Genomic DNA, 27,800 nt, shown 5'->3' on the forward strand with positions numbered 1-27,800 from the left:
AGTTTTACAGTTGACAATAAACTGATGCCTGTTTTAATTCAATCTTACAAAAAATAATTCATGGAATCATAACCATGACCAGTAGGTCACATGCATTTCATGCAAACTGTGCCCACATTTCAAAACCCTAGTGCATAATTTAAACAAGACTAATTTCAACGTTAGAATGTAGATAGGGAAAATGATGCGTCAACTCTGCAGTCTTGCGGTATCACTCCTTAAATCCGCCACTTTCATATGAAACTAATCACGTGGTTTCTTACAAATTATTTTGAACGGAAGGAGAGTTTTCGTGATTTGCCATATTGAATTAGGGTTTGCTTTGACTGGAGCTTATATTATATTCCACATGATATGCAGTAAGTGTCTAATCGTCTTACGATGAATGTTTTACAAGGAAGGGAAAAGCGGATTTAGGTAAAATATTATTATTTGATGCAAGCAGTTAATTAAATCATGATTAATAAGTTGATGTCTAATTGATGTGTAAATTTATTTATAACACATAAACAACAAACATTTACCCTCTGTACGACATTTATAATTTATTGGAGTTGTGAATCTGGGTCATATCGTCCATTACATATTGCACGTCGCTACTTCACATAAGAGGTTTTATGCACAACACAACTTCAGAATGGGTCACATCGTACGACACTACTTTACTCAAATGTCGTATTTTGAATAAAAGAGAGCCTCAGAATTTAAAAAAGGCGTGTGGTTTTTGTTTCAGAATGTCCTACTGTGTATAAAGAGTCTGGCCATGGACCCCCGGCGTAGTGCCCAGGATGTGTTACGGTGTCATCTCTGTGAGACCCCGGGTCCCCTTATGTACTGTGACATTTGTAACATACATCTGTGTAAAGCTTGTGTGGGGGAACATCTTTTAGATGAATCCAAAGAGCATTCAGTGCTACAATTACAAAAGCGAGGAAGTTCTATTCGTTTCCCTAAATGTCCAAAACATTCCAATAAACAGTGTGAAATTCATTGTGAACAATGTGACATTCCTATTTGCTCTCAATGTATTTTTTCTGGTGAACATGAACAACATAAAAAATGTGACACTTTGCAAATTATAGAAAACCGAAAGGTTGTATTAAAAAGAGATTTACAAGACTTAGAGAAATACATTTATCCTAAATACCAAGAACTTTTAATTCATAATGCAGTTCAGAAAGATGAGTTGATTGAAAACTCAGAGAAATTGACAAAAAATATCGATAAACAAGGAGATAGCTGGCGCAAGGAAATAGACACCGTTATCCAGAAAATGAAGTTTGATCTTAAAGAAATGGATTCCAAATTCTTGGCTGTCTTAAATGAGCAAGAAGTTGCAATAACGCACACCCTTTCTAAAATGACACAAAAGATTGCTGATCTTAAGAAATTACTCAACTCCAATGATGTCAGCATTATCACTGCCTACAAATCCAAGAACGCTGAATTCAGAAATTTACCCCCTAAACTCACGGCTTCGTGACCATGTTTCACTCCTCATTTGATCGACAAGGACCATGTATATCGTCAGTTTGGGTCTCTGTCAGCGTTGACTATCACAGAAGAACATGTCTACACAGTTGTTACTCCTGTTTACCAGCACTCCTCTCCAGACAGGACATTCATTGACGAACCACGTATTATCACAGAAATAAACACTGAGTTTGGAGGATATTCTAATGAATCATTCAACGTGACCCCTCAGAGTGATCAAGATTTTTGGACGTGTGGTAGCAGCAAAATAATGCAACTCTTCAATCTTCAAGGAGATCTGGTGGAGTCGATCCAAACTAAGTCAGGGAACATACCAAATGACATAGCAGTTAAAAGGAGCGGGGAACTAGTTTATTCTGATCAAAATGATGGAACAGTAAACATAATCAACAATACACAGGTACAAGAAGTGATCAGACTACAGGGTTGGAAACCTTTGAGTGTCTGCTGTGCATCCTCTTATGACCTTCTGGTTGTCATGGTCAGTGACGATATAAAACAGACAAAGGTTGTATGTTACTCTGGCTTTAATGAGAAACACAGTATTCAATACGATGATAGCGGCCAAACTCTGTACTCAACTGAAGAACATTATAATACTAAAAACATAAGTGAAAACAGGAATCTTGATATATGCGTGTCTGACTTCGATGTCGGTGCTATAGTGGTAGCCAATAAGGCTGGTAAACACCGGTTTACCTACACTGGTCCTCCCTCTACTACCAAGGAACCATTTAAACCACTTGGCATCACAACAGACAGCCAGGGTCGGATCCTGACAGCAGACCGATACAACGACTGTATCCACATCCGGGATTTTATTTCTACATATATCCAAAGATATGTATCTAAATAGTTTTAATACATAGGTTGTTCAAATTTCGTAAACACACATACATGTGGTTTGTTTATATTTAATCTATAAACGCGGTTTTACACACATAATTATATATGTAGAAATACACAGTTTGTTTAAATATTCCCGAGTACTATTTATTCAGTTTGCATACATAGGAAACACACAATCGTAATAAGTTCAATAAAATAAAGCATATTTCCAGTTCACATGTTAATATGTGTAGGTATGTTAAGTTTGTTTACATATAGTATTGTTTTACCTTCACTTTACCTCTGACGTGTTCAGCCACAAGAGATGGTCTCTGGTGTCCACACATAAACCACATGGTTTCTGTAAATGGCAGTTGTCAATGTAGCGGAGAAACTGTCCGTCCTTATCCAGGATGTGGATATGCTGGTTGTCAATGTCTGCTGTCAGCATCGATTGTCTTTTGTGATGCTGAGTGTACTAGATGATCCCTTGGTAGTAGAGGGAGGACCAGTGTAAGTAAACCGGAGATTCCCGGCCTGATTGACCACCACTACGGCACGGGCTCCAAAGTCTGACAGACAGATATCTAGGTTCCTGTTCTCGCTGATGTATTTAGTGTTACCAGGTGAATAGAGAGGTTGTCCTTTGTCATCGTACTGAATGCCTCTTTTCTCCATGGAGCAAGAGTAACACACAATTTGTTTTTTATAATCATCACTGTCCATGACAACCAGGAGGTCACCAGAGGAGGTACTACAGAAACTACGAGAGGTGTCTACACCTGTAGTCTAATCACTGTCTGTATCTGTGTATTCGTCACTATATTCACAGTTCTATCTCTGTAATCAGTATAAACTAGATCCCCACTCCTTGTCACTGCTTTGTCTTGTGATTGTTCCCTGACTTGGTTTGGACTGACTTCACTAGTTCCCCCCGCAGGTTGTAGAGTTTCATTTTACTGTCTTGACCACACGTCCACAGGTCTTTATTACCCAAAAAGGACACACTAAGTAATCCATTAGAGTCTCTATACTCACTGTTTATCTCTGTGATGACCCGTGGTACAAGGAGGTACAAGGAGAGGAATCAACACAGGGAGAATCAATTGTATAGCCATATTATTCCGTGTTAATGGATAATACTGATATATACTCAAAATATTGATAAATTTGTACTGTCGAAAGCCCTTGACATTTTTGGTATGGATTCCTTCAGAATAGGTGCAGCTAGTAGTATGGCCTAAAAGGGGTTGTCAGAACAAGCAATACAACTATCGGGCTGGTGGCACTCGCAGTCCTATAGATTTTACGGAAGGTAAAGCCCAAACTCAGCAAAAAAATGTATTCTCTTTAGATATGTTTTGGTGCACTATACTGGATATGTCAGTTCATCACGTAATTGTTACATACTGCAAATACTTCTCTGTTGTCATACTGTTTTATATTGCCTGCAAAATTTAATACATAGTAAGCCGATTCCAGATCCAGTTAATGTATGGATTTTTGGTTATTCTATCATCAAGTGATTTAGAGTTGCTGACATACTAAAAAGTGGAGGTGTCAACCTCTCCATCCCAAATGTAAACATTTGGTGGCAGGGTTACAACAGGATGAACCTGCTGGATATTGTTTCAAAATGAAATTTTTTGAAGAACTTGAATCTAAAAACTCACCAGCAATTATTACCAGGCGCTGTGGGACTTACATTGTGGGTAAAATCGCTTGAAGCGCCTATTGAGCATCATGAGTAACATTTTGTAACGATGAAGGGAATTGTTTCCAAATGCATTATACATCCCCGTAAGTATTTCACTATAACCGTAACGGGTTTTTCGACAGTGATGGTCGCATTCAGGTTATGAGGATATTTTTGGTAATCTAGAATGGACAACCAAACACCAAGTCACTGTTCATGGCAAAAAGCTTACCAGTAATGTACTGTATCCCATGTGAGCTTCCAATTTGTTACCGTTGTTCAGAGCATAGAACACATAGATGGATGGATGTAAAAAGAGCATATCAAACAAAACGACAGCAATGCAAAAGAACCGCTCATATCATCAGAAGTGGAAAATAATTTAGGCTTTCGTCAGCGGGGACTGTTCGAGCTGGTGTGTAACGCTGTCATGTATATGTTGAATTCATTGGTGGCTAAGCATTTGCATGTATGTGGCATTATCCTCAACCCCCTCCTCAAATGAAACAATGTTGTAAAACGTTTATGTGGCGCAAATATGGCATTTCCATATACATATATATTTCAATGCGCTGTAATTCTTATTATTCAAAACGCGAGCATTGAACTTTTATTGAATGGGATATTGTCCAATTGAACATTATTGAACATTATTTTAGGAGATATTGGTTATTTAACATTTTGTATTGTAACATTTAATTTGACATCTGACAAGTTAATATTTCGACAAGTCGACTTAAAAAATCGGACATGACAACTTAACAGACAAGTGATGACAGAACTTAGGCATCATTATAATGTTTCTGCGTATGCATTTGAAAATCAGTATTGCATTAGTTGACATGTAGCTCAAAGTTAGATGCAATAATAATTCCAGATGTTATTTAATACTAAACAGGTTTGGACTAATTGCCAAAATGTGATATATTAATACATTTGGTACGTAAATTTCAACATATGGAATTGTGCAACTGAAAAATCCTAGGGGTCAGTACAAAATCTGTACTTAGAAGATTGAAATTTGACTAAGCTTTTCAATTGATAAGCATATACTTAGCATATGCCTAAACCAAAGCATGGGTCTTGCATGTCTTAATTATAGAAGACTATTGCTTAAGTGTATGAAAGCAAAAAGGCTGTGCAACAAATCTTAATTAAAGTAGAAAGGTAATGGTGTTAACGTTTAATATGTACATGTACCTGTTAACTGTAGCGACAGTTCAGACATGTTTTTATAAGGGCATGAAAGCTTTGTATTTCGAAAAGAGTTTCAAATATAATGTTTTCTAACGTCACTTTTAACGATATAACATGACGCCACTTTGTTGTTATGTCCGGTGCATTTCGTCGGTGGGGGCATGGACGTCTTTTTTTAATCTAGTCATCCCCCATTCCATTATTAAATGCATCATTATTTCATAAACATATCATATCAGAATTACCATTTTAAATTGCTTAGAATGTTAAGGCAATGGAAACAAAGTATCTTGCGTAGTTAAGGTATTCTGCTTAGTTAATGCCTTCCGCTTCCGAGCGAAAGACCTTACTATTATTCTGAACAAATTTCAGATTTCTTATTTTTTTTCTTCTAGACTTGTTCACTAATTGTTTTAAAAATTTTAAGTTCTGATAACATGCTGATGCTGTCGTGTCATATTGTACATGATGAAAATACCCATCCGGTTTTGAATTATCCCCTTTTAGTAAAATTTAACGACTTCTTTTTTCAGATGGGTTTAGCTTTAACGATGACTGACAGAGTCTCAAAGATAGGCTGATTTGGAAGCTGATGCATTGAATTGGTGCAAGACATATTTTATTTATTATTTAAATGCAAATAAAAGGAGTGGTACATATGTTAAAACAAATGTTAGAAAAAAATGCAAATTTTTTTTACTTATTTTCCGTTTTAGTTTTCTACCTGATAATAATTTGTTATTAGATATATTTTTAAAGTTCTTGGTCTTACCGAGACCTTTCATTCTGTATACAGAAAAAAGGGGCTGGTCCCTATGATTAGGGAGTTTGATGCGTCTAACGTCAATAACCTGTAAGGGAATAAAAATTTCTAACGCATTATTGAAGCAAAGTTGTAAAGAAATTAATTCCGAATCCTTCCGTAGAATTCAATTTGATGTTTTCGTAATTTATAGTCAGTATTTGCAGAAACATTTGTGTCAGTTCGTTCCATTTTTGTGGGGGTTGCACGTTTAGGAAGTCATGAAAGGGCTTCTTGTAATGCACTAACTGATACATGCAGCGCGTAAAGATGATTCCACATACAATTCCCAAATGTTTTTATTCATATGTACATTTTCATTTCACAAAGATGAACCTATTTGACCTTATTGTGATCGGCTTTGGCCGATCACTGTTGTGTCCATATTAGGCATCCGGCAAATGTTTCCACGTGCGCAAACATTCCGCTTGCATAAGTAGTTCTTATAAAAACTTGAAGTTTGGTTTAATATTTATATAACATTTTACTCAGTTTTATTTCAATTCATTTACCTTAAGAGATGCAAACATACATAAAATACAGTTCAACCTGTTAATTCAAGAATGCACATTTTGTCTCACGCGTAAGAATTTAGATCGAAAGATTCATTCAGTAATGCAGTTGACCTCGATGAACTGACCTCAATCATAAGAAGATGCTCCATGAACTGACCTCGATCTATTGATGTTGCATAATAGTAGCTAGGAAGACGGCTTGATTTATAAACAAGGTTACGTTATAATGCGACCTCAACAGCAAGTTATGATGGCATTCTATGTTTTCAGTCGCACTAAATTGTTTTAATACAACTCTTTCTTTATATACGAGTTAATGCCCTTTGAAGAGCCCTACTCAGTATTCTGAAGAAGAAGAAGATACATTAACATTTAATAATTACGTTAAAAATATAAAACTAGACAAGGAGTTAACGAAAGGCTTTCCCCAAATTTATTTCAAAATTAAATTTGTTGACGGTTTATAATGATGAAATTATGGTGTACAGATTCAAAATATTCTATATTTTGTAAAAATACAGTACTTTTTAAATTATTTTACATCAAACTGATCATGTTGATTGCTTCTAGCTATCAAAATATCATTATTGCCGATCATCCCTTTAAAAGGAATACTTGTTTTTGTTGTTTGTTTCAAAACTGTATACCCCTCTTTATATTTAGACAGGTAACCGATCGATAGTAGAGTCGCTAGCTGTATTCAGGCTGTCGCCCAGACGACAGTGCATGTGCTTGTAGAGCTGGACGTACACATGTTCAACGCCACATTGTTTTACTGTAACAAAGACATCCTGAATTGTTTCAGTACATGAAGATGTGTAAATAAAAAGGTTCCAATGCACGGTAATTTAACTCAACTTTTCTACAATGCACGGCCGTCATATAAAGCATAATGTGTATTACTGAAATGACAAATGTTCACTGGCAATTTAAAGGGGAATGGTCACGATTTTGGTCATATTTTATTTTTCTGTTTTTATTATTTACAATGCTTTATGAATGCATTTCTAATGATCAAATGAAATTTGGGTGCCCGTCAATGAGTTTTCAGCAAGTTACAAGGCTCGTGTCCTCCTTTTGTTTACATAGGTTAAATGTACCAGTGAAGAATCTTTTTCAAGATGTTTTGTCTATATTTTTATTCTATTAAAGCATAAATAAACAGTTCTAAACGATTAACACATTCATTTTAGGTATAAAACTGGAATTTCCACTTCAACATTCCAAATGTAAACAAACGCTTTGTTTACAAAGCAAGGAATTGTAATCTGTGAAACTCGCTTATAGCTCAACAAATTGCACTCAAATTTTGGTTGCTAATTAAAAATGCTTACTGAAGCATTTTAAACAATAAAATCGAAAAAATGTTTTTTTTACCAAAATCGTGATCATGCCCCTATAAACGAACACGGGATTGCTTCCGATAAAACATTTCTTTTCAAGCAAACAAAATACTGATTTACGATGAAGATCCGTGGAGATGATTTTAAAAAGTGAACTTAATATTTGTATACGGTAATATTTGAATCCAAAGCCGCTTATTTTAAGTTACGGTTATTAGGGATATTAATTATGACTTGCCCTGCGTTTTGTGTTTTTTATTTGCAAAACATCTACAAACGAAAATATCAAACAAACTTCAGCAGCAATTTATAAATTATTTATTACATACACAATTTTAAAGTGGTAATTAAATAAATTGTGCTTTGTAATTGTTCTCGCTATCTTCCGTGGAAAAAAAATTGCATGGAAAAAATGTTGTTTAATGTTCATTAAATACGCTGTAAAATTAGCAATCGAAAATAAATAACAAACTTTTTATTGATAAATTGACACATAAACAAACATTTACACCAGCAATGTGTTTTATTACAAATTCTATAACATGGAGACTCAGTGATTGAATTCTTTACCGTTTTCTGCTTGGGGTATTTTGAATCACGCGTGTAGGCTATGTGTAGATTAATAGCCAAACCGATAAACACCTTAAGTGTTGAATTTTTAAAAGATATTGTGTACATGCAAAGCAATGCAATGTTAGGGCAATTAAATTCGAACAATGTATATGGTGAGGGTTGGACTGATACTGGTTCTGCTTGTTCTACAGACGAAGTATTGGGATGTTATTTTTTTTAAACAAGTATTGCTTTCTTAAAAGCTTGTATTACTAAACAAAGTATTTCATCGAAAGGTTATGTGTTACCTTAGCTGCATATATGTAGCTCTCGGTCTGGAAAAAATTCAGATTGACTACCATCCGAAATTTTTCATACAAGGGCTATAGACTTGCAGCTAACATTACCTTTAAAAACACATTTTAGAATTTGCCGCTGTTCATAAATTCATTATAAAGACGCGCAGATTCAAGTGGTAATATGTCGTTTGATATGAGATTTATGACGTCTATTTGTATAGTTTTCATTAAAATTATTTTTTTATTTCAAGCTTGTGGGTGGAATGAAACAGTTTCACATGTTATATGACATAAAGATAACAATATTTAAGGCCTTTCCGTCATTTTCAAGCAATGATAAAAAGGACTCTCAAAATAAGAAATAGATGCAAGGTAAACTGCATTCACGGTACATGTTCACATTGTATGAATTGTGTCTCAAAAGTTCCTATTTTAGACTCGTCCACCATAACTGCGAAAAAATTAAGAAATGAGACATTCTGGCGCAGAGCCTTGTACATGAATTTTCCATTGGTCAGAATGGATTCTTCCGTGGGGGTCGGGGTAGGTAAAAAAACCAATTTAATCGTTCAAAGTTTTGAATTGTTAACAACGATATATCAGATCGAATGTATAAGAATGATTTATAAATCCAAAATACAGTCATTGTAATCGGTTGACCTGTGAGCATGTGTATTTAGTAGGCGGGCTTCCTTACACACTATTATTTAAAGACGAATGAAATCGTCCATGAGATAGAGAAAACAAAACTCCCTAGAATTTTAGTTCTTCCAGTTAACTTTCCAGACTGAATGTTACAATAAATTTATGATTTTGTTTGTTAATAATAATACAACATCAATTATTAATTAACAGTGTACACTCTCGTTGCGATGACACCCCCTCACCGGCCATGATTCCTATTTTTAAATCAGGATTTCACACGTGCTTGCACGTGGCAGAAGACAAGCTGGAACTTAACTGTTAACTATAAGTTTCTGATATCATCTCTTTGAAAATGTATCTCCTTAAGTAGGTGCGTGTAGTAACTGATACATGTAAAAGTGAAAACCATAGAGGAATGCTTGATATGTGCATAATAACTGCTTGATACAATATTTTATTCTTCCAACATGCTTTAAGTCTATGATAATAAGAAAATATGCTTGACTTTATATCGGGAATTACTTATTTTCTTTATTCCCCTTAGTCTATTAAGTAGGTGCTTCCACGACACAGAACCCCTCGCTGATCAACGTTTTAAGCAATGAAAAGTTGTATCTTGAAACTTCATACACAATTTTATTAGACCATTAAATTGTAAAAGGAAAACTTTGAAAACTGCCCAATTTCTTTCTTTTTTAAGTAAAACCTCATTAATTTAAACAAAACCTGAATAAATTGACATAATCAATAAAAGTTTGACAATCTCTAACTGCAGGTGTGTAGCTCTTAGTCTGAAAAAGAATCGGATGGACGACCTCGGACCTAGATCGTCCATCCGAATTTCGTGAATATTGCCATTTCTTTCGTACGCATGTTCGCCGAATACTCACCGAGACTAAATGGTTTGTATTTTAAGTTTTAACTGCGTTGAAAGGTAATTTTGGCATTCTGATAATTTTGAAATTGATTAATTAAATGAAAATGGTTAAAATTACCGTAAAATTACCGGCATTGGTCTCCCCCATGCGCGGATCTAGAACGGAAGGGGGAGGGCTCAAAACCCCACCCCCAACCCCACCCATAAAATTTCTTTCAATGACATGTACATTATAAAATAACCAAAATATGCCTCGGACATCCCCTGGCTAACCCCAAAAACCGTCAGACCCTCAACACCCACCCCGGAAACTTTTTCTGATCCGCGCATGCTCCACCTCATCGAAAAAACAAAATTATTCTTCAAATTAGACCCGTTTCCAACATCTGTTTGTTTTGACGTCCTGTGTTGATAACATTCTTCCAACCATAACAACCATAATAAACAAATCTATCTTTGCATCAACTGTCCCGACATCACTGCAAAACGCCGTTGTTCGTCCTCTTCTGAAAAAGCCGGGATTAGACAAAAAGATGTTAAAGAACTCCTGTCCAGTCTCTAACCTTTCATTTATTTATAACATCCTTGAAAAGGTTTTCAATTCTAGGCTAGAAGATCATTTACAATCAAACAATCTGCATGATAGACAACAATCAGCATACCGTGCTTATCATTTTACGGATACAGCACTCTTGAGAGTCCATCATGACATAACATCTGCTCTAGACAAAGGAATGTGTGTTGTTCTGTTGATGCTGGACTTATCTGCAGCATTTGATTTAATAGACTACACTATTCTTATAAATTGCCTAGAATTTTCATTTGGAATAACAGGTGCTGCCTTGTCATGGATACAGTCATACCTCAGTGATAGACATCAAAGTATTGCCATAGGCCAATCTAAGTCTAAAGACTTTCAATTGAATTTTAGTGTTCCACAGGGTTCGGTCCTTGGACCAAAGCTTTACCAATTTGTGATATTTGCCGAAAACAAAACATGAATTTTCAGTGCTATGCTGACGATACTCAATTGTATTTGGCAATTACACCTACTAGCAACTGGATAGATATAGCATCTCGTCTGTAGATCTGTCTGTCTGATATTGGTTCTTCAATGCGTTTCAGCTATTTAAAGATTAATCAAGAAAAAAACAGAGCTAATTGTCTTCGCTCCAAAACACAAAATTATTTACTAAAAAGAACGTAGCATCAATTTTGACAGCAACAAAATTAACGTCTCATCAATTTTAAAAAAAAAATATTAGGTGTCATTTTTGATTTGGTATATACTGAACATGGATCACAAGGTTCGAAACATTGCAAAATCATGTTACCACCAACTACGGAACATTGGTCGCACTCGACCCTTAATGTCAGAGAGTGCTAGTAAAACCCTTGATGCTCACTTGTGACCTCTCGTTTGGACTACGGCAATGCCTTACTACACGGTGTATGTACCAGTTTCTTGTCAGGACTTCAAAGGATCCAAAAACACAGCTGCTAGGATTATAACGCATATGCATACCAAGAGAAATATCACATATAACACCAGTGCTAGTCAAGTTCCAATCGAGCAGCGAATTCAAAACAAGCTGATCCTACAGACTTTCAAAGCCTTACACAGAACATCGCTATTGTATATACAAGAACTGGTCCAGGTCTACACGCCAAATAGGTCTCTGCGCTCAGAGAGCTCTATGCTTCTTGTTCAGTCGCATGCGCGGACTAGGTCGTATGGTGACAGGCGGTTCGATGTGGCCAGTTCTTCATTATGAAACATCCTTCCCCAAAATCTTGGATTAGAGGGAAATTTTATTCGATTTAAAAAATATTGAAAACTTATCTTTTTAGCAAGGCTTATCCAGACTATTCTTCAGTATTCACTTATTTTAAACTTTATTTCATTGAGTACAGAGACAGCACATCATTGATTTTTACATGTAAACAAAAAATAGTGTTATATATGCATGTAGTTTTTGTTTTAGTGTATTTAGGTATATTATTTATGTTCTTAGCTTTTATGCCAATAACTTTTATATGTACAGCGCTGTAGAATAATTTTATATAAATAATATATGGTGCTTTATGAATTTGGTTTAATAATAATAACTAGACTCTTGTTGCAAAAGCAACAAAAAGGTCTCTCGTTTTGATATACATGGTTCAATTTTACTGTAAGACATTGCTACTCTCACATAGAAAAATAGTGGATATGATAATTATTGTGAATGATATATCCAGACGTTACTTCTTTGTAAAACAACGAGAATGAAAAAGAAATAAAGTTTCGGAGTACTTTCTGTGACGATCGGAAGTAAAGCCGAACTAAACAAAACATGTTAACCATTTGTAAAATAATAGGTCAATCTTTCCTTAAAGTTTGGTTGTTCACGTCTCTGCCAAATCTGAGATCTCTTTGAAACAATATTTTTGGTCTCGGGACCGGAAACGGACGAGCGGAAGTGATTAATAAAAACTAAAGCTGGTATTTCTCGTTCATTTGATTAACCTACATCACTGTTTATTAGGCTAGATGAAACACCCAAGAAAATCAGTTAAACTGAAAAACCCGTAAAGCACATCTTCATTCAATGTGTATCATTCATGAAAGCTTCGTGTCCCAATCACTTACAGTGACAAAAATCTCGCGGGCATCACATTTGTAAAAAGAAAAACTACATAGAAATATTTGAGATATCTCACGGGAAGTAAAAGTTAATTGCTAAATCAACATTATACAGATGTACTATCTAAGATTGTATACTGATATATTCAGTCCATGTATAATATATAAATTAAGTAAAAAACAAACTTTTGAAGTGCTTCCGATGACGACCAGAAGTTACCACGAACAAAAAAAAATAGTGTTAACACATGTACATACGTAGGTTTATCATCCCACAAAGTTTGATTGTTCAAGTCGTCACCGTTTTCGAGATCTCGTCGAACTAAGGTTTTTTGTCTCAGTACAGGAAACGGACAAACGGGAGTGCTCAATGTAAATAGTATTACATATTATTTGCAAACTTGTCCTTTGTACTTTATTGTTCATTGAGCACACTACAAATATCAAAGAAAAAAAGTTAAAGTGATGAACAGCTCGATTTGCTTGAATTCTTCCTGTGTGGACCGGAAGTGACGGAAGACAAATGAAACCGGTTAAACACATCTTCAATCAAATGTCTATCATCCATCAATGATTTGTGCTTTGATCATTTATAGTTTCTGAGATCTCGTTTGTACAAAATGCGTTTCAAAAAGCTTCCTGAGATATTTGAGATATCTCACCGGAAGTGTATTTTTATTATTGATATAACATTGCATAGATAACCTATGTATAGATTTATACTTATAAATCTATTCTATGGCAAAAGAATTTAATGCGTAAGAGTAGTTAATTTTGAAGTGCTTCCGGTGACAACCAGAAGTTACGCCAAACAAAACAAAATAGTGTAAACATATGTACATACGTAGGTCTATCATTCCACAAGGTTTGATTGTTCAAGTCGTCACCGTTTTTGAGATCTCATCGAAATAATGTTTTTTTGTCTCAGTACAGGAAACGGACAAACGGAAGTGCTCAATGTAAATTTTATTAAATATTTGTTGTATACTTGCCCTTTGTATTTTATTGTTCATCTAGCACACTACAAATATCAAAAAAAAAGTTAAACTGATAAACAGCTCGATTTGCTTGAACTCTTCATGTGTGGACTGGAAGTGACGGAAGAAAAAATGAAACCGGTTACACACATATTCAATCAAATGTCTATCATCCATGAAAGTCTTGTGCTTTGATCACTTATCGTTTCTGAGATCTCGTTTGTACAAAATGTGTTTACAAAAGCTACCTGAGATATTTGAGATATCTCACTGGAAGTAGATTTTTGTTGTTGATATACCATCGCAAGCCAAAGATAACTTTTGTGTAGATTTATGCTTTAAAATGTATTCTAATTTAATGCGTAAAAGTAGTTAATTTTGAAGTACTTCCGGTGACGACCGGGAGTTACGACGAACAAAACAAAATAGTTTAACAAATTTATACCAATAGGTCTATCATCCCACAAATTTTGGATGTTCAAGTCTTTACGGTTTTTGAGATATCGAATGTACAAGCTTTTTCAACGCGGGACAGGAAACGAACGACCGGAAATGTCAAAAATGAAAACCCCTCGAGACATTGCCATTATCTTTCATTCTAGAAAATTTCACAAAAATCTATCCAGCCATCTCTGAGAAATCTTGTGGACAAAAAAGGGGGGAAATAATAATAACTAGACATTTGTTGCTATAGCAACAAAAAGGTCTCCCGTTCCTCATGTATTAATCTGAACAAAAGATCCATTTCTCTTGTAAACAGAATATTTTCTCGTTGAGAAAAAGTTTTTGTCTCGGGACCGGAAACGAACGAACGAAAATGATTAAGAAATTGAAAATACGTCAGTAAATTTACCTACGATACGTTATTGTTCATCACATTGAATAAAATGTAAAAAAAAATTCTAAAGTTAAAAAAAACCTTTCATTGCTTGAACGCTTCGAGTGAGAACCGGAAGTGACGTACGACCAAATGAAACCCGTTTAACACATCTTCAATCAAATGTCCATTATCCATAAAGGCGTTGTGTCTTGATCTCTCACAGTTTCTGAGATCTTGTGAATACTTTGTTTTTATAAAAGAAGGCTACCTGAGATATTTGATATGTCTCAACGGAAGTAGAATGTTTTTGCTTTGTTATTATCTGTAGATGACCTTTTGTATTTCTATAGCTAAGATGTTACTTCCATGCTAAATAACCAAAATATTTATAAAATATAAAAATTGGGTGTACTTCCTGTGACGACTGGAAGTTACTCCGGATAAAAAAAAAATAATGTTAACACATGTACATACATAGGTCTATCATCCCACAACGTTCGGTTGTTCAAGTTGTTACCGTTTTTGAGATATCGTCGAAATAAGGTTTTTTCTCTCGGGACAGGAAACGGACAGACGGAAGAGCTCAATGTAAATTGTATTAAATATTTTCTGTACACTTGACTTTTCTACATTATTGTTAATTTAACTAACTAACATATTGAAGGAAAACAGTTAAACTGATAAACAGCTCGATTTGTTTGAACTCTTCCTGTGTGGACCGGAAGTGACTGAAGACAAAATGAAACCATTTAAACACATTTTTAATCAAATGTCTATCATCCCTAAACGTTTCGTGTCTTGATCACTTATAGTTTTTGAGATCTCGCGGGTACAAAACGTGTTTTAAAAAAGCTACCTGAGATAATTGAGATATCTCACCGGAAGTATAATTTTTTTGTTGAATTGACATCGCATTGTTAACCTATGTATAGATTTATACTTATATATTAATTATATGGAAAAGAAATTTAATGCGTAAAAATAATAATTTTTGAAGTGCTTCCGGTGACAACCGGGAGTTACGACGAACAAAACAAAAAAATTTAAACACATCTACAACTATAGATCTTTCATCCCACAAAGTTTGGATGTTCAAGACTTTACCGTTTTTGAGATCCCGAGGTAACAAGCTTTTCGTGGCGGGACAGGAAACGGACGATTAGAAGTAAATTTAGAAAAAACTGAAATTGAAAACTTCTAGATCTTTTTTTTTTCAATTATGACTGAAATTTCAGGAGAATCCATCAAGACATCTCTGAGAAATTCACGAGACAAAAAGGGGCAAAAAATAAGAAGAAGAAGAAAGAAAGAAAAAACCTAACAATCACTATAAGGTCTTCCGTTGGAAACGGAAGACCTTAAAAACATTACAATCGTTGGAAACGGAAGACTTTAATAAATTGTAAACCGCATTACCATACTTAAAATTGAACAACCATGGTAGACAGATTTTTCAGATCCCTCAAAATGTCTCAAACTCTCTGGGGATCAATATCCCAATCTGTAGAGTTACAGGAAAAACTTGCCTACCAAAAGTTATATTTAATGTACATTTATGTGGATTTGTGACATTTTTTCTTGCACTGTAAATTTATATCCCATTTGGGGTATTATATATCTCAAACAGGCTATTACATGTATATCTCATTTGAGCGATTAGTCCCATTCAACTGAACACTGTACAAACCAAGAGAAATATATCCTTACTCCAATGACTTTCATGGCCAGTATTGCCACCCATATATCAAATATGTCGCACTTTGTGCGTTGAAGCACATTTATTTGCGTTGAAACGTTTTCTTTATTTAAAAATTATTTGTACTATTCTATCATTAAACTTAGTGAAATTTTATTAATGAAGAAAAAGTTTAACCATGGTGGTAGCTGTGCGTAGAGACGATACATGTGTATTGAATTTTCGTTTTTTTAAACGTTGTTTACATAAATCTGTGTTTAAATTCCTGTTTAAGATAGCAATTGTTAAAGTTTAAAGTTCAAGAACAGTCCTTGTATCCGTCATTGATCACGTGATCTAACACGTAGCTAGACAAGGAAGAACTGGAAACCTCTAGACTCGGAAGGTTGGATTAAGGTTTGTAATTATTGAACAAGACAGTTTAAAAGCTTATGTGCGAGAACTTTTTTAAGGATTAATTAGAAACATATAGCTATAAATGTAAATTATATACTCCCGTATGGCTTATTGCAAAATGTAGGTCATAAGCTGGGAAACAATCATTGATGTTGTAGTATACTGAGGGAGAAAAATACCTTTATCTAATAGAATCAATGTCACTATATGCAAAACATACAGTATTTAGACATGTTTGTATACATAATAGTTGTTTTTAAAAATCTTTAAAGGTGAAATGTATATGAACATATTATTATGTTTGTGGACAAAACAAAACATTTACGTGACTCGGATTATTCAGTTATCAGCTATTAAAGACCACATTTGGTTGTAACGCCTCAAAACAATTTCGCGTTGGATAAAAACTGTGTTGAAATCAAGCGGTATCTCGAGAGCAGCTTTGACCTTATCAACGATAGCGCAGGAGTGTCCGATTAATAAGATTTTAAAACAAGCAGAGTGGTCGAGAGCAGAAACCTTTACAACATTCTGTGTGATAAAGTACCTGACAATAATTATGCATGTAATTTTAAAGCTTAAAGATAAAATACATTGAAATGTGGCAAAACCAAGATATTCTGAGAACTTTAGAGTGAGTTAATCACAGGGGTCCAAATTTCCCAGTCTGTATTGAACTTATCCATTTCACTCATTTCTTTTGCACAGAATTGGAATACTTTATATAACTGTTTTAAATCATTCATAAAAGCATTTACTGTTTATTGGTTTTTCTGGCATCTACTTCTGTATATGTACCTTTTTCATGATGAGTACAATATTGAACACTTTTGACTTCACACCATCTAAGACACCAAAAATAAAAGTTTTACTATTAAACACTAATCTAATACATGTACCTTTTGAGTTGCAAACTCTAACAAAATCTGCCAGTAAATGTTGTACCCTTGGACATTCCCATAATAAGTGATATGTTGTTTCCTCAGCATCTTTACAAAAGGTACATAGATAAGTATCCATGTTACCACTTTTGTACACAAAACTGTTTGTTGTTAATATATAATGGTTTATTCTGTACTTCAACCATTGAAATTTAGAGTCTGAGGTAATAGTAAAAGGTAAATGAGATATTGAAACCCATTGTTTTTCTGTAATAACAAAATGTTTACTCTATTTTTCCTTTCCCACTGGTGTTATATTTGTCTGATTTAATATATCAAACATTGATTTTGAACCTTTTTTTGTTAATACAAAGGTTTTTATATTAAATAGTATAAGATGTTTGAAAACTTCATTTCTAATTAAGTGGCATGTTTTTAAATCTGCGAGTACAGCTTGTGTAACTCCCATATATGTTAAATTATTCATTTGAATATTAAATTTTCTTTTTAACATTTCAAAATCTAAAAAGTCTTCATTTTCATCAAACAAGTCAATTAATATCTTACCCCTTTGACATACCAAGATTTATAAAAAAAAAAAAAAAAAAAGAATAAAAAAAAAAAGACTGATTTCCTATCGTAAATTTATTATTGTTCCACAATGGCTGGCAACAACAATCCTGCCAAGATTTTAAATTTGAATTATCTTGGATTTCTTTAAAAGCTATGGTAACTTCCTTCCAAAAATCATTTCTTAAAAATTCCTGTATTTGCAAAATGTAATTTAAACCTGTGTTTAATAGCTTTTCTATATTAATGGTATTCTCCAGCAGTGTTTTCCATTTTGAATTAGTATCCTTAATCAATCTCCTAATCCGGGTAGACTTTAATCCTTTAATATAGGAATTTATATCAACCATCCTTAACTTACCATGTTCATACATCTGAGTACATACTTGTCTTTTAATTTTAGCACATTTTGAATTCCAAACGAAATTGAATAGAATTTTGTTTAATTCTTTTAATGCATTACTCTTGGGGTTTGGTAAGGCTATAAATAAATGGTTTAATTGAGAAATTAAAAGAGATTTAACCAGTGCCATCCTTCCAATTGGAGTCAAGTGTCGTTTGCTCCATTGTTCTATTATATATTTTAGCCTAACAAGTTTCTTGTCATAAAAAAGCTTTATAATTTTATCTAATTCTACATCATAATATATGCCCAAAAGTTTGAGTTGAGTTGTCCATTGAAAATTCAATTCTATACAGATTTTTTCTTCAGAATATTTCTTACTCCCAATCCACACAATCTGAGTTTTTTTCTTGGTTTATCTTAAGACCAGATAATTTATAATAGTCATCTATTCCTTTCTTTCATGGTTGTCCTTAATAGGTTTTCAGATCCGTCAAGGATTATTGATGTATCATCTACATATTGTGATATTAAATATTGGGTGTTATTAATTTTGATTCCTGTAATATCTTCATTATATTTTTATTTTAATTGACAATATTTCTACACATAATAAAAATATATAAGGCGATATTGGATCCCCTTGTCCACAGCCTCGCCCTAGTTTTAAAAAGTTTGATAAACTGCCTGCCTGCCTGGGACACACAGGACACAGCATTACATTGAAAAGTTTTAATCCAGTTACAGATAAATGGGCCAAAATTAAAATAATTGAGCGCAATTTTTATAAATTCCCAAGCTACAGAATCAAAAGCTTTTTTTCAAAATTAGTCATAACTAATACTCCTGGAATATAATTATTTTCTGTATAGTTCATCAGATCATCAATCAATCTATCATTTTCCCCTATATATCTTCCAGAGATGAAACCAATTTGATCATTACTGATAATTTGTTTAGAACAGTTTTTATCCTGCTTGCTATACATCTTGACCCAATTTTGTATATAACATTGATATAGGTCTCCAGTGTCCAAGGAAGAATTTACTCTTTTTAGAAATTTAATTTGTTTGGCATACTATTAAAACTGAAGAAGCTTCCTTATGTGTTATATATCCTTCAATTGATTTTCTTTCATTGTCAGATAATATAGGGACAGAATACTCTTTTAAAATGTCACTTAGTGAAATATCTGTACTTTCTGCTTATTTGACTTATTCAACTTATTTGCATACAAGTTTTTATAAACTTTTTCCAGTTCATTTAACTATTTCTCTCTGTTTATTATTTTCTGATAGTATTATCTTTTGAATAATTTTAATTAGTATAGTGCCGATTTTCTAAATTTAGAAAATAATTAGTTGGTTTTTGTCATTCAAATATCCATATAGAGCGTGAACACACCAAACTACCCATCACCTAGTAGTTTCTTAAATTTTCTAATTAAGGTCCAACATTAAGGACCTCATTGTTTTCGTACTGTTTCTTCTTATTATTTTTTTTCCACGAATTTTGTGCATGCGTTTTCTGAGAAACTATTCGGCCGATTTCAACCATTTTATCACAGATGATTGCCAGAGGTCATAATTTTAGATATTTTTTGAAATTTTGAAATCGTCACTTCCGGTACCGAGTTACGGCTGATTTTCTATTTTTTACGACCTATTTTGTGCAGAGCTGATATCAGAAACTATCAGAGATATGACTATGAAATTTTCAGGACAGGTAGTCTATAGTTTAAAGTTGTGCACTATTATGTTGTTTTACGCAAGTGGCGCCATTTCTTGGAGCTCGCCTAGGCACGAAAATTGGGTACGAATTTTTAATCAAAATGTTCATACTTTTTTCATTTTCTTTTTATCAGTGGATATTTTGTTAAGATATTTATAACAAAAGTGGTAGATAATTGAAAGTTCTTTCCAACAAAATCAAGAAAAAGTTAGGGGCCAAAACACTCGTAAACTCTATTACAATTAACTTAAAAATGATAAAGATTTTGCAATGCATTATAGAAGCGAAGTTATTGATTGGATTGTAACAATATAAATCTGGAAAAATCATTGACACGCCCTTTTTTACATAATAAGGGATTTTTAGGGTCCAAAGTACTTAAAATTTGACGCACCATATCTTGAAAAAGAGACATACTTTGCTAGGCATTGTAGAAGAGAAAATGCTTGCATTGATGATTTTCATCGATTCCATTAATCAAAGCACCAATGGATGTCCCCATTAAGGATCTAGAGGGCTGGCCCCTAAAATATTCAATCATTTGTATCTAAAAAATGAACAACAATTTTAGATGGTTTTAAGAACAAAAAATGTTAGTATTTGTGAGACCTTTCGATTGAACTCAAGAAGAAAGGGGTTGGCCCCTTAAAATAGGGGCCAAGACACTCATAACATCTCTTACACGTACCTTAAAAACTGTCAAGATTTTGTAATGCATTATAGAAACAAAGTTGTTGATTATAACAATATCAGTTCGTAAAACCCATTGCCACACCCATTGATGACGTAATTAGAAATTTTAGGGGACTAAAATCTTAAATCTTTAATGTGCTGTATGTGAAAAAGCAAAACACTTTGTTAAGCATTTGAAAGGATATTGACAATCGTATACATTATATGAAAGAGGGGGGTTGAGTGGAAATTCTGAAATTTCATTGATATTTTAATGGTATCGTTTAAAAAATTGAACGGAAAACCTACTCGTTACTCGTAACGAGATCGTATCTAGTTCCTTTTTCTTTTCATTTATTTTATCTGTCTGTTTTTCATACTCCTTTTTAATTCTAAAAGCTTTTCTAGTAACCCCTTTTCCTTTTTTTTCTATTGCGTTTTTAAATAGCTTGCATATGAGATAGTTTTAGATCTAATTTCCATCAACAGTGTCTCAAGAAAAAGCTGGTCGTTAACTGTAAATTGGATTTAAGAATCTGGAATATCCAGAATAGGCTATTTTTGTACACTGGGACTGCATATTGCATTTTAATTTGATTAATATGACAGTTAATACTTTGAACATACCCTAAATCTTTTAAAAGGGAGTTGTTAAATTTCAAAAGGTCACTATCATGTTTAAAATCAATAAACATTAAAGAGATAAAAACAGGAGAATGATCTGATCTATAGCTTATTATGATATCACTATTTTAACTTCTTTTATAAGTGAAGCTGAAATAAGAAAAAAGTCTAGACGTGCTTGTTTTAGAGGTGTAGGTTTTCTCCAAGTATACCTCTAGTCGTATGGATGAAATTCTATATATATATATATATATATATATATATATATATATATATATATAATATATATATATATATATATATATATATATATCTACTAAACTATGAGACATCTTATGTTCTAAAACTATTTCACTCGCTTTCGGATTATTAACATGTAAATAATTATAATAATCTTGACTTGTATCTAATACCAAATTAAAATCTCCAACAATACGCGGGTATGATAAGGCAAGTCTCAGCAATCAATTTAGTAAAAATTCCTCTGATTAATTCTAGGTTAAATTATAAAAACTGCGGGCGTAAAACTTTTCTAACTGAATATATCTTCGATTTCTCTGTATTACGTATAATTACCATTGCTGGCATGTTTAATAGAGAACATCAATGTCGGGAGAAAAATCATCGGAATGCAGTGTAAACAATGCCAAATTAAGACTTATTTAATACAGATATCCAAAATTGAGATTAATGTCAGTTAGGATATAATCAGGACAATACAGGCATGGGTATTTTGTTTTATCAGCGAATTTTATGAGGTTAGCAGATAGACATCTAAATGGCTTGACCGGCCTTTCCTCTGTTAGTGTGTACAAAAAAGGCAAATGTGTAAAACTACCCCGAATATTTTGAAAGTTTAATTTGGCAAATAACAAAAGCACTTATTCTAAATTAATCTAAAAATTTAATCGAAAATATCGCATTGACCTGATATTAACATTCGGCACTGTTTTCATAAAAATAAACAATTTTTAAATTGATCATAATATCGACGGTCATTAAACTCGGAGTTGCCTTAACCTACCCGCGTAATCATCTCAACATTTCGAAGTTTGTTAACAATATTGCTCAAATTCTGTTAAACTTCCGGAGTATCCTCATTAGGTCTATACAAACATAATAAGCTTAACTTTCTATATTCTATTGAAATAATTCCCTGTATTTTCTAATTTGCTCATGTATTTTGAAATCAAAATTGTTTTTAAAGAAAATAGCAACTCCTCTCGACTTTGAAGAAAATGAATAAAAACAAGCCTCATAGCCCCATTCGTTTCTAATATCTCGTCCATCTCCTCAGTAAAATGTGTGTCGACTAAACATAGGATATTACTTTTTGTTGTCAATCGAGTTTAAAAATATCTTTTCTTTTCTGAGTAAAGTTTAATCCTTGACAATTAACCGAAATGATTTTAATTTCAGCCATTATTAATTACAGGTATATTAGTATATTTCATTAAGAACTGTAAACACAGACTGGGCAAATTATCGGCCCGTATATCTACTTGGCGTATATTTTCCATAAGTCTCATTACAGTAAGAGGAAAAGAAAGAGAGAGATAGAAAGAGAGAAGAGAGAAAAGGATCTGAGGATATGAATGCATATTTTATTTAACTTTTGGTATTATTTAGCCGAAAAAAAGCACGACAAAATACCTCGACAAAACACTCAGCGACACTACACCGGACATTGAAAATACAGAATATTAGGTTAACAACAATAGACAGAATATTTCCGGCGCACTTAGTTAGCACAAAAAAAGACATAAATAAATAACTAATACCAAAAAACATAATGATAAGTAAATAAAATTGCTGAGTTGTATGCGAATTATTTCAGAAAATGTTTTAATTCGAACTTTATAAAGAAAAATAACACCGGATAATTATATAAAGAGAAGGGAAATATAGAATGTAAGTTGACAACCATAGACAAAATATTTCCGGCGTACTAAGGTAGCACTTTAAATTAAATAAATAAATAAATAAATAAATAAATAAATAAATAAATAAATAAATAAATAAATATTTAAATAAATAAACAATAAATAAATAAATAAATAAATAATAAAGAAATGAAAAAAAAGGAATTTAAAGGAATAAAGAAAAAACTCTTAATTTAACGATATTTACAAATTACATATATGTTATCATTTTTCCATGACATTGTATTGGTTAGGTAGTAATTTAACAATGCGAAATAACAGGTTCACTCATCCAGAGTATTGGCTACCTCACACAAGTGTTCCTCCATGATTCGCCAACGGTCCGGACCAAGGTGTCTATCAAAATTTTACTGTGTTGAAGGGTCGCAGAAAATACGTAGGTCCCAATGTAAAAAATATCTAAACTTCGTATTTGAGGTCTTAGATATGAATTTTCACAACCTTTATCCACTGTTAAGTAGTTAGTATTGTCATTTTCATTCGTCATTTGAAACCGCTTTCAGATAAGAAGGTTTTTAAAAGACTTTACGGCAAAAATATATTTTTGAAAACGTCAGAAAAGGCGACGTCGGCTGACCATACGGAAAAGTGCGCCATCATAACATTCTGCGTCAACATGGGTAAAACACCGATAGAAACAAAATAATTGATAGAGAAAGACAAAAACATCGAAGTATTTCGAGATAACTTATCTAAAGGTAACAAAAGCGATTTTCTAATGTCTGGCCAGACAGTGAATGCGGCATATTACTCTCAGGTAAACAAAGGTATACAGCGTTATATAAACGGCATTTTAACTCATCGTCAGAGTTGGCCGTACGGTCTGTATAGGCAATGCATAAATAATAACATTTGGGACAATTCTCGTGATTTCTAATTGTGTGTGTTTTCTTTTTCTAGGCTTTGCTTTAAAACCTTAAATGGTCCCATAATGGTCTTAACAGGGATGAAGTTGAAATGGAAATCGGATATTAAACGTAATTTAACTGTAAGTTAATGTTTAATTGTAATTTTAGCTTTCCCACCCTCTATATTTATTATTTTCTTTGTAATGTTTTGGATTGAATTTATTTTTCGGGATTTTAAATACTGAAGTCTGATAAGCTAGAGCTATCTCATTTGATTCCTTAATTTCCAGAAGTGATAAACTAGAATTCCAATCCACCTTCGACTTACAGGCAAGTCTGCTTTAATTTTAAATTATACTTGAAATCTGTAACTTTGACTTTTTTATTCATTATAATTGTCACGATATTGGAAATGACAATTTCATTTTATTTCATTTGGATTATTATTTTAGTTAATGAATTGTCTGACCATGGACTCCCAGCGTTCCGCCCAGGATTTGTTAGAGTGTCATCTCTGTGAGACCTCGATTCCTAATCTGTATTGTGACATTTGTGATATACATCTTTGTAAAACCTGTGTGGGGGAACATCTCTCCGATGAATCCACAAAACATAACGTGGTAGCTTTTAAAAAACGAAATTGTACTATTTATAATTACCCACGATGTCCAAAACATTCCTCAAAACGATGTGAACTTCATTGTAAACTTTGTGACATTCCTATTTGTGTACAGTGCGTTTCTTCCGCTGAACATGATCTGCACAAGAAAATTGAAATAACCAAAAGGTTTGAAATAAAAAAATCTGTCTTACACAGAGATTTACAAGAATTAGAAACGTCCATTAATCCTAAATTTGAAAATATGTTATCTTGTATCCTAGTTCAGAAAACGGATTTAAATAAACACTCACAAGAAGTGACAGCAGCTATCAATAGACATGGAGAAGAATTGCACAAAGAAATAGACACCATTATACAGAAACTGAAGTCAGAGCTTAGTGAAATGGACTCCAAATACCTGGATGTCCTAAATAAACAGAAAGATAACATCACACGCACCATTTCTGAAATCAAACAGAGTATTGCTGATCTGAAACAAATAGTGGATTCTCATGATATTAGCCTCGTCTCTTCATTCAAATCCAGGAACGCTGAATTCAGAAGTTTGCCTCCTAAACTCACATTTGTTCTACCAAGTTTTACACCTCAACATATAAAAAAAGAACAACTTTACCAACAATTTGGTTCTCTGTCAGCACCATCCATTAAAACAGAAGAACAAGTCTACACACTGGATTCACCTGGTGCTGAGAGATCATGGATCATCAAAGATATAAAGACCACATATGATTATTATGAGAGATTACACAGTGTGTCCTGTCTAAGTGAGGAGGAAGTGTGGACATCTGGTACAGACGCCATAATGAGACTTTACAACCTGCAGGGGCAACTAGTGAAGTCCATCCTTACCAAGTCGGGGAACGGACCAAATGACATAGCAGTAACAAGGAGTGGTAATCTAGTTTACATCGACTCCATTGATAGAACTTTAAACATTGTGAAACAAGAGGAGATACAGACAGTGATTGAACTCCGGGGATGGAGACCTCTTAATGTTTGTAGTATCTCAAATGATGAACTGTTAGTTGTCATGCTCAGTGATGATGATAAACAAACAAAAGTTGTGCGGTATTCTGGCACCACAGAGAAACAAAGTATTCAATACAATGACAAAGGGCAATCTCTCTATTCATCTGGTGACATTAAATTCATTAGTGAGAACAATAATCTAGATATCTGTGTGTCAGACAATAAAGCCCATGCAGTAGTGGTGGTCAATCAGGCCGGAAAACTCCGGTTTACCTACACTGGTCCTCCTTCAACCTCTGAAGTATCATTTAAACCGTATGGTATCACAACAGATAGTCAGAGTCAAATTCTTTCAGCAGACCAGTACAACAACCGTATTCATATCCTGGATCAGGACGGACAGTTCCTCCGCTATATCGACAACTTATATTTATATTATCCATGGGGTTTATGTGTAGACATCAATGATGACATCTTTGTAGCTGAGTGTTATAGAGGGCATGTTAAGAAAATCAAATATAACATGTAAAACACGGTGTATATATTTATGCACATCGATAAAGATGAGAATAAAACCCACAAATATGATATGTTTTACGGTGTGACCGTTGGGGCGAGCACAGAAGGAACCACACATCTGTCATCATTGTTAAATGCAACCCGTGGACTTGCCCCAACTAAAAAACTTTGGCTTTGTTTGAAAACTTTTACCGCCGCAAGGAACCCTTTATTCCAATGGTCCCTTCCTAGGCTGAAACACTTCAACAGACTACCACTGAGCATTAATTAAATGTTAAACAGACTTATTAAAATATTTGAATAAACACAAAGCCGTTTGGTTTGTTTTATGTAAATACAATTATGTTTTATAATTCTTTACCTTTTAATAATGATCATTAAAATCAGAAAACAATAAATTGTGTGTCTGTGTTATTTCTCATTTTGTTCCTTGTTGTTATCTGTGTTTTAATTATTTTCCCCTGTGACATCAATTTTGATTTTAATCTTTTTAATTTTTGTACGCTCTATAAGCGTTGTAGACATGTGCCCTCACCCTTTTAAGTGTGTGTTATCCAATATTATTTAAAGGTTTGACCACATATGCAACTATAACAAATACATGTAGATATTTTAACAGTTTAATTTTTTTCTTTTATTTATTCAAAATGACGTGGCTGCACGTAGATCTAATAATGATTGGACTTTTCTTTTTTCTTTTCGTTTTAATAATATTTTGTCACCTACCTAACGTATGCATATATGTTTGGATCAAAATGACAGTAAATTTAGCATGGAACTTACATGTGTATTAACTGAGCAAAAAAATTATCAACAAAAACAATACTAATCAGCCAAAGAGTTACCGTTAACACTGATACTGAGTACTTTCTACACGTTACATCCAAAACAGATGTTTGATCCACCTCTAAATTTATTGCTGGAAATTATAGCCCGAGATCACTGTGACGTCACACTTAACTTTTGCGCTCGACAGTTTTTGTAAATTGTCGGATATATTCGGGGAAGGAAATGACGTCATATGTCAGTAAAAGTTCAGATAGGTACAGTTTTTTTACGTAAGCATATGTGTTGTTTACTTTAATGTTTTTAAAAGGATTTTTTATTGTTAAATGAAAATGATGTATGCGATTTACGGGTAAGAATTTTCCGTAGAAACACTTCCTGTTCCACCATGTTGCTATGCACCGCGAAGGATTATTGGGATATGTAGATCTTTTTCACACGGGTCCACAAAATTTTCTTTGAACAATGTGCAGATTTTAACTCAAATTTCCTCCGTTTGTACACGTTGTTTATGGAGCCCGCTGCGCTC

General features: G+C 33.5%; 1 protein-coding gene across 7 annotated transcripts; it reads left to right on the forward strand.

Annotated features, from left to right (window-relative positions):
• Nucleotides 1–201: 201 nt before the first annotated feature.
• Nucleotides 202–27,061, forward strand: LOC105331470 (E3 ubiquitin-protein ligase TRIM71). Of its 7 annotated transcripts, none has more exons than XM_066070650.1 (6): nt 202–417; nt 734–5,820; nt 7,196–7,375; nt 24,428–24,515; nt 24,666–24,705; nt 24,828–27,061. In XM_066070650.1, the coding sequence occupies exon 6, from the start codon at nt 24,831–24,833 to the stop codon at nt 26,493–26,495; it is 1,665 nt and encodes a 554-aa protein (XP_065926722.1). In that variant the 5' UTR covers nt 202–417; nt 734–5,820; nt 7,196–7,375; nt 24,428–24,515; nt 24,666–24,705; nt 24,828–24,830; the 3' UTR covers nt 26,496–27,061. The 7 variants fall into 7 exon arrangements, with proteins under 7 accessions (XP_065926722.1, XP_065926723.1, XP_065926726.1 ...); XM_066070651.1 differs by having other exon boundaries at nt 734–3,637; XM_066070657.1 differs by having other exon boundaries at nt 203–417; nt 734–7,375; nt 24,828–25,162; nt 25,258–27,061.
• The last annotated feature ends 739 nt before the right edge of the window (nt 27,062–27,800 follow it).

This window comes from Magallana gigas, chromosome 9 (assembly GCF_963853765.1).
Source record: "Magallana gigas chromosome 9, xbMagGiga1.1, whole genome shotgun sequence".
Classification (NCBI taxonomy): Eukaryota; Metazoa; Mollusca; class Bivalvia; order Ostreida; family Ostreidae; genus Magallana; species Magallana gigas.

Coding starts and splice junctions, on each gene's coding strand:
- LOC105331470 (XM_066070654.1), top strand. CDS start 24,831: ATGAATTGTCTGACCATGGACTCCCAGCGTTCCGCCCAGGATTTGTTA.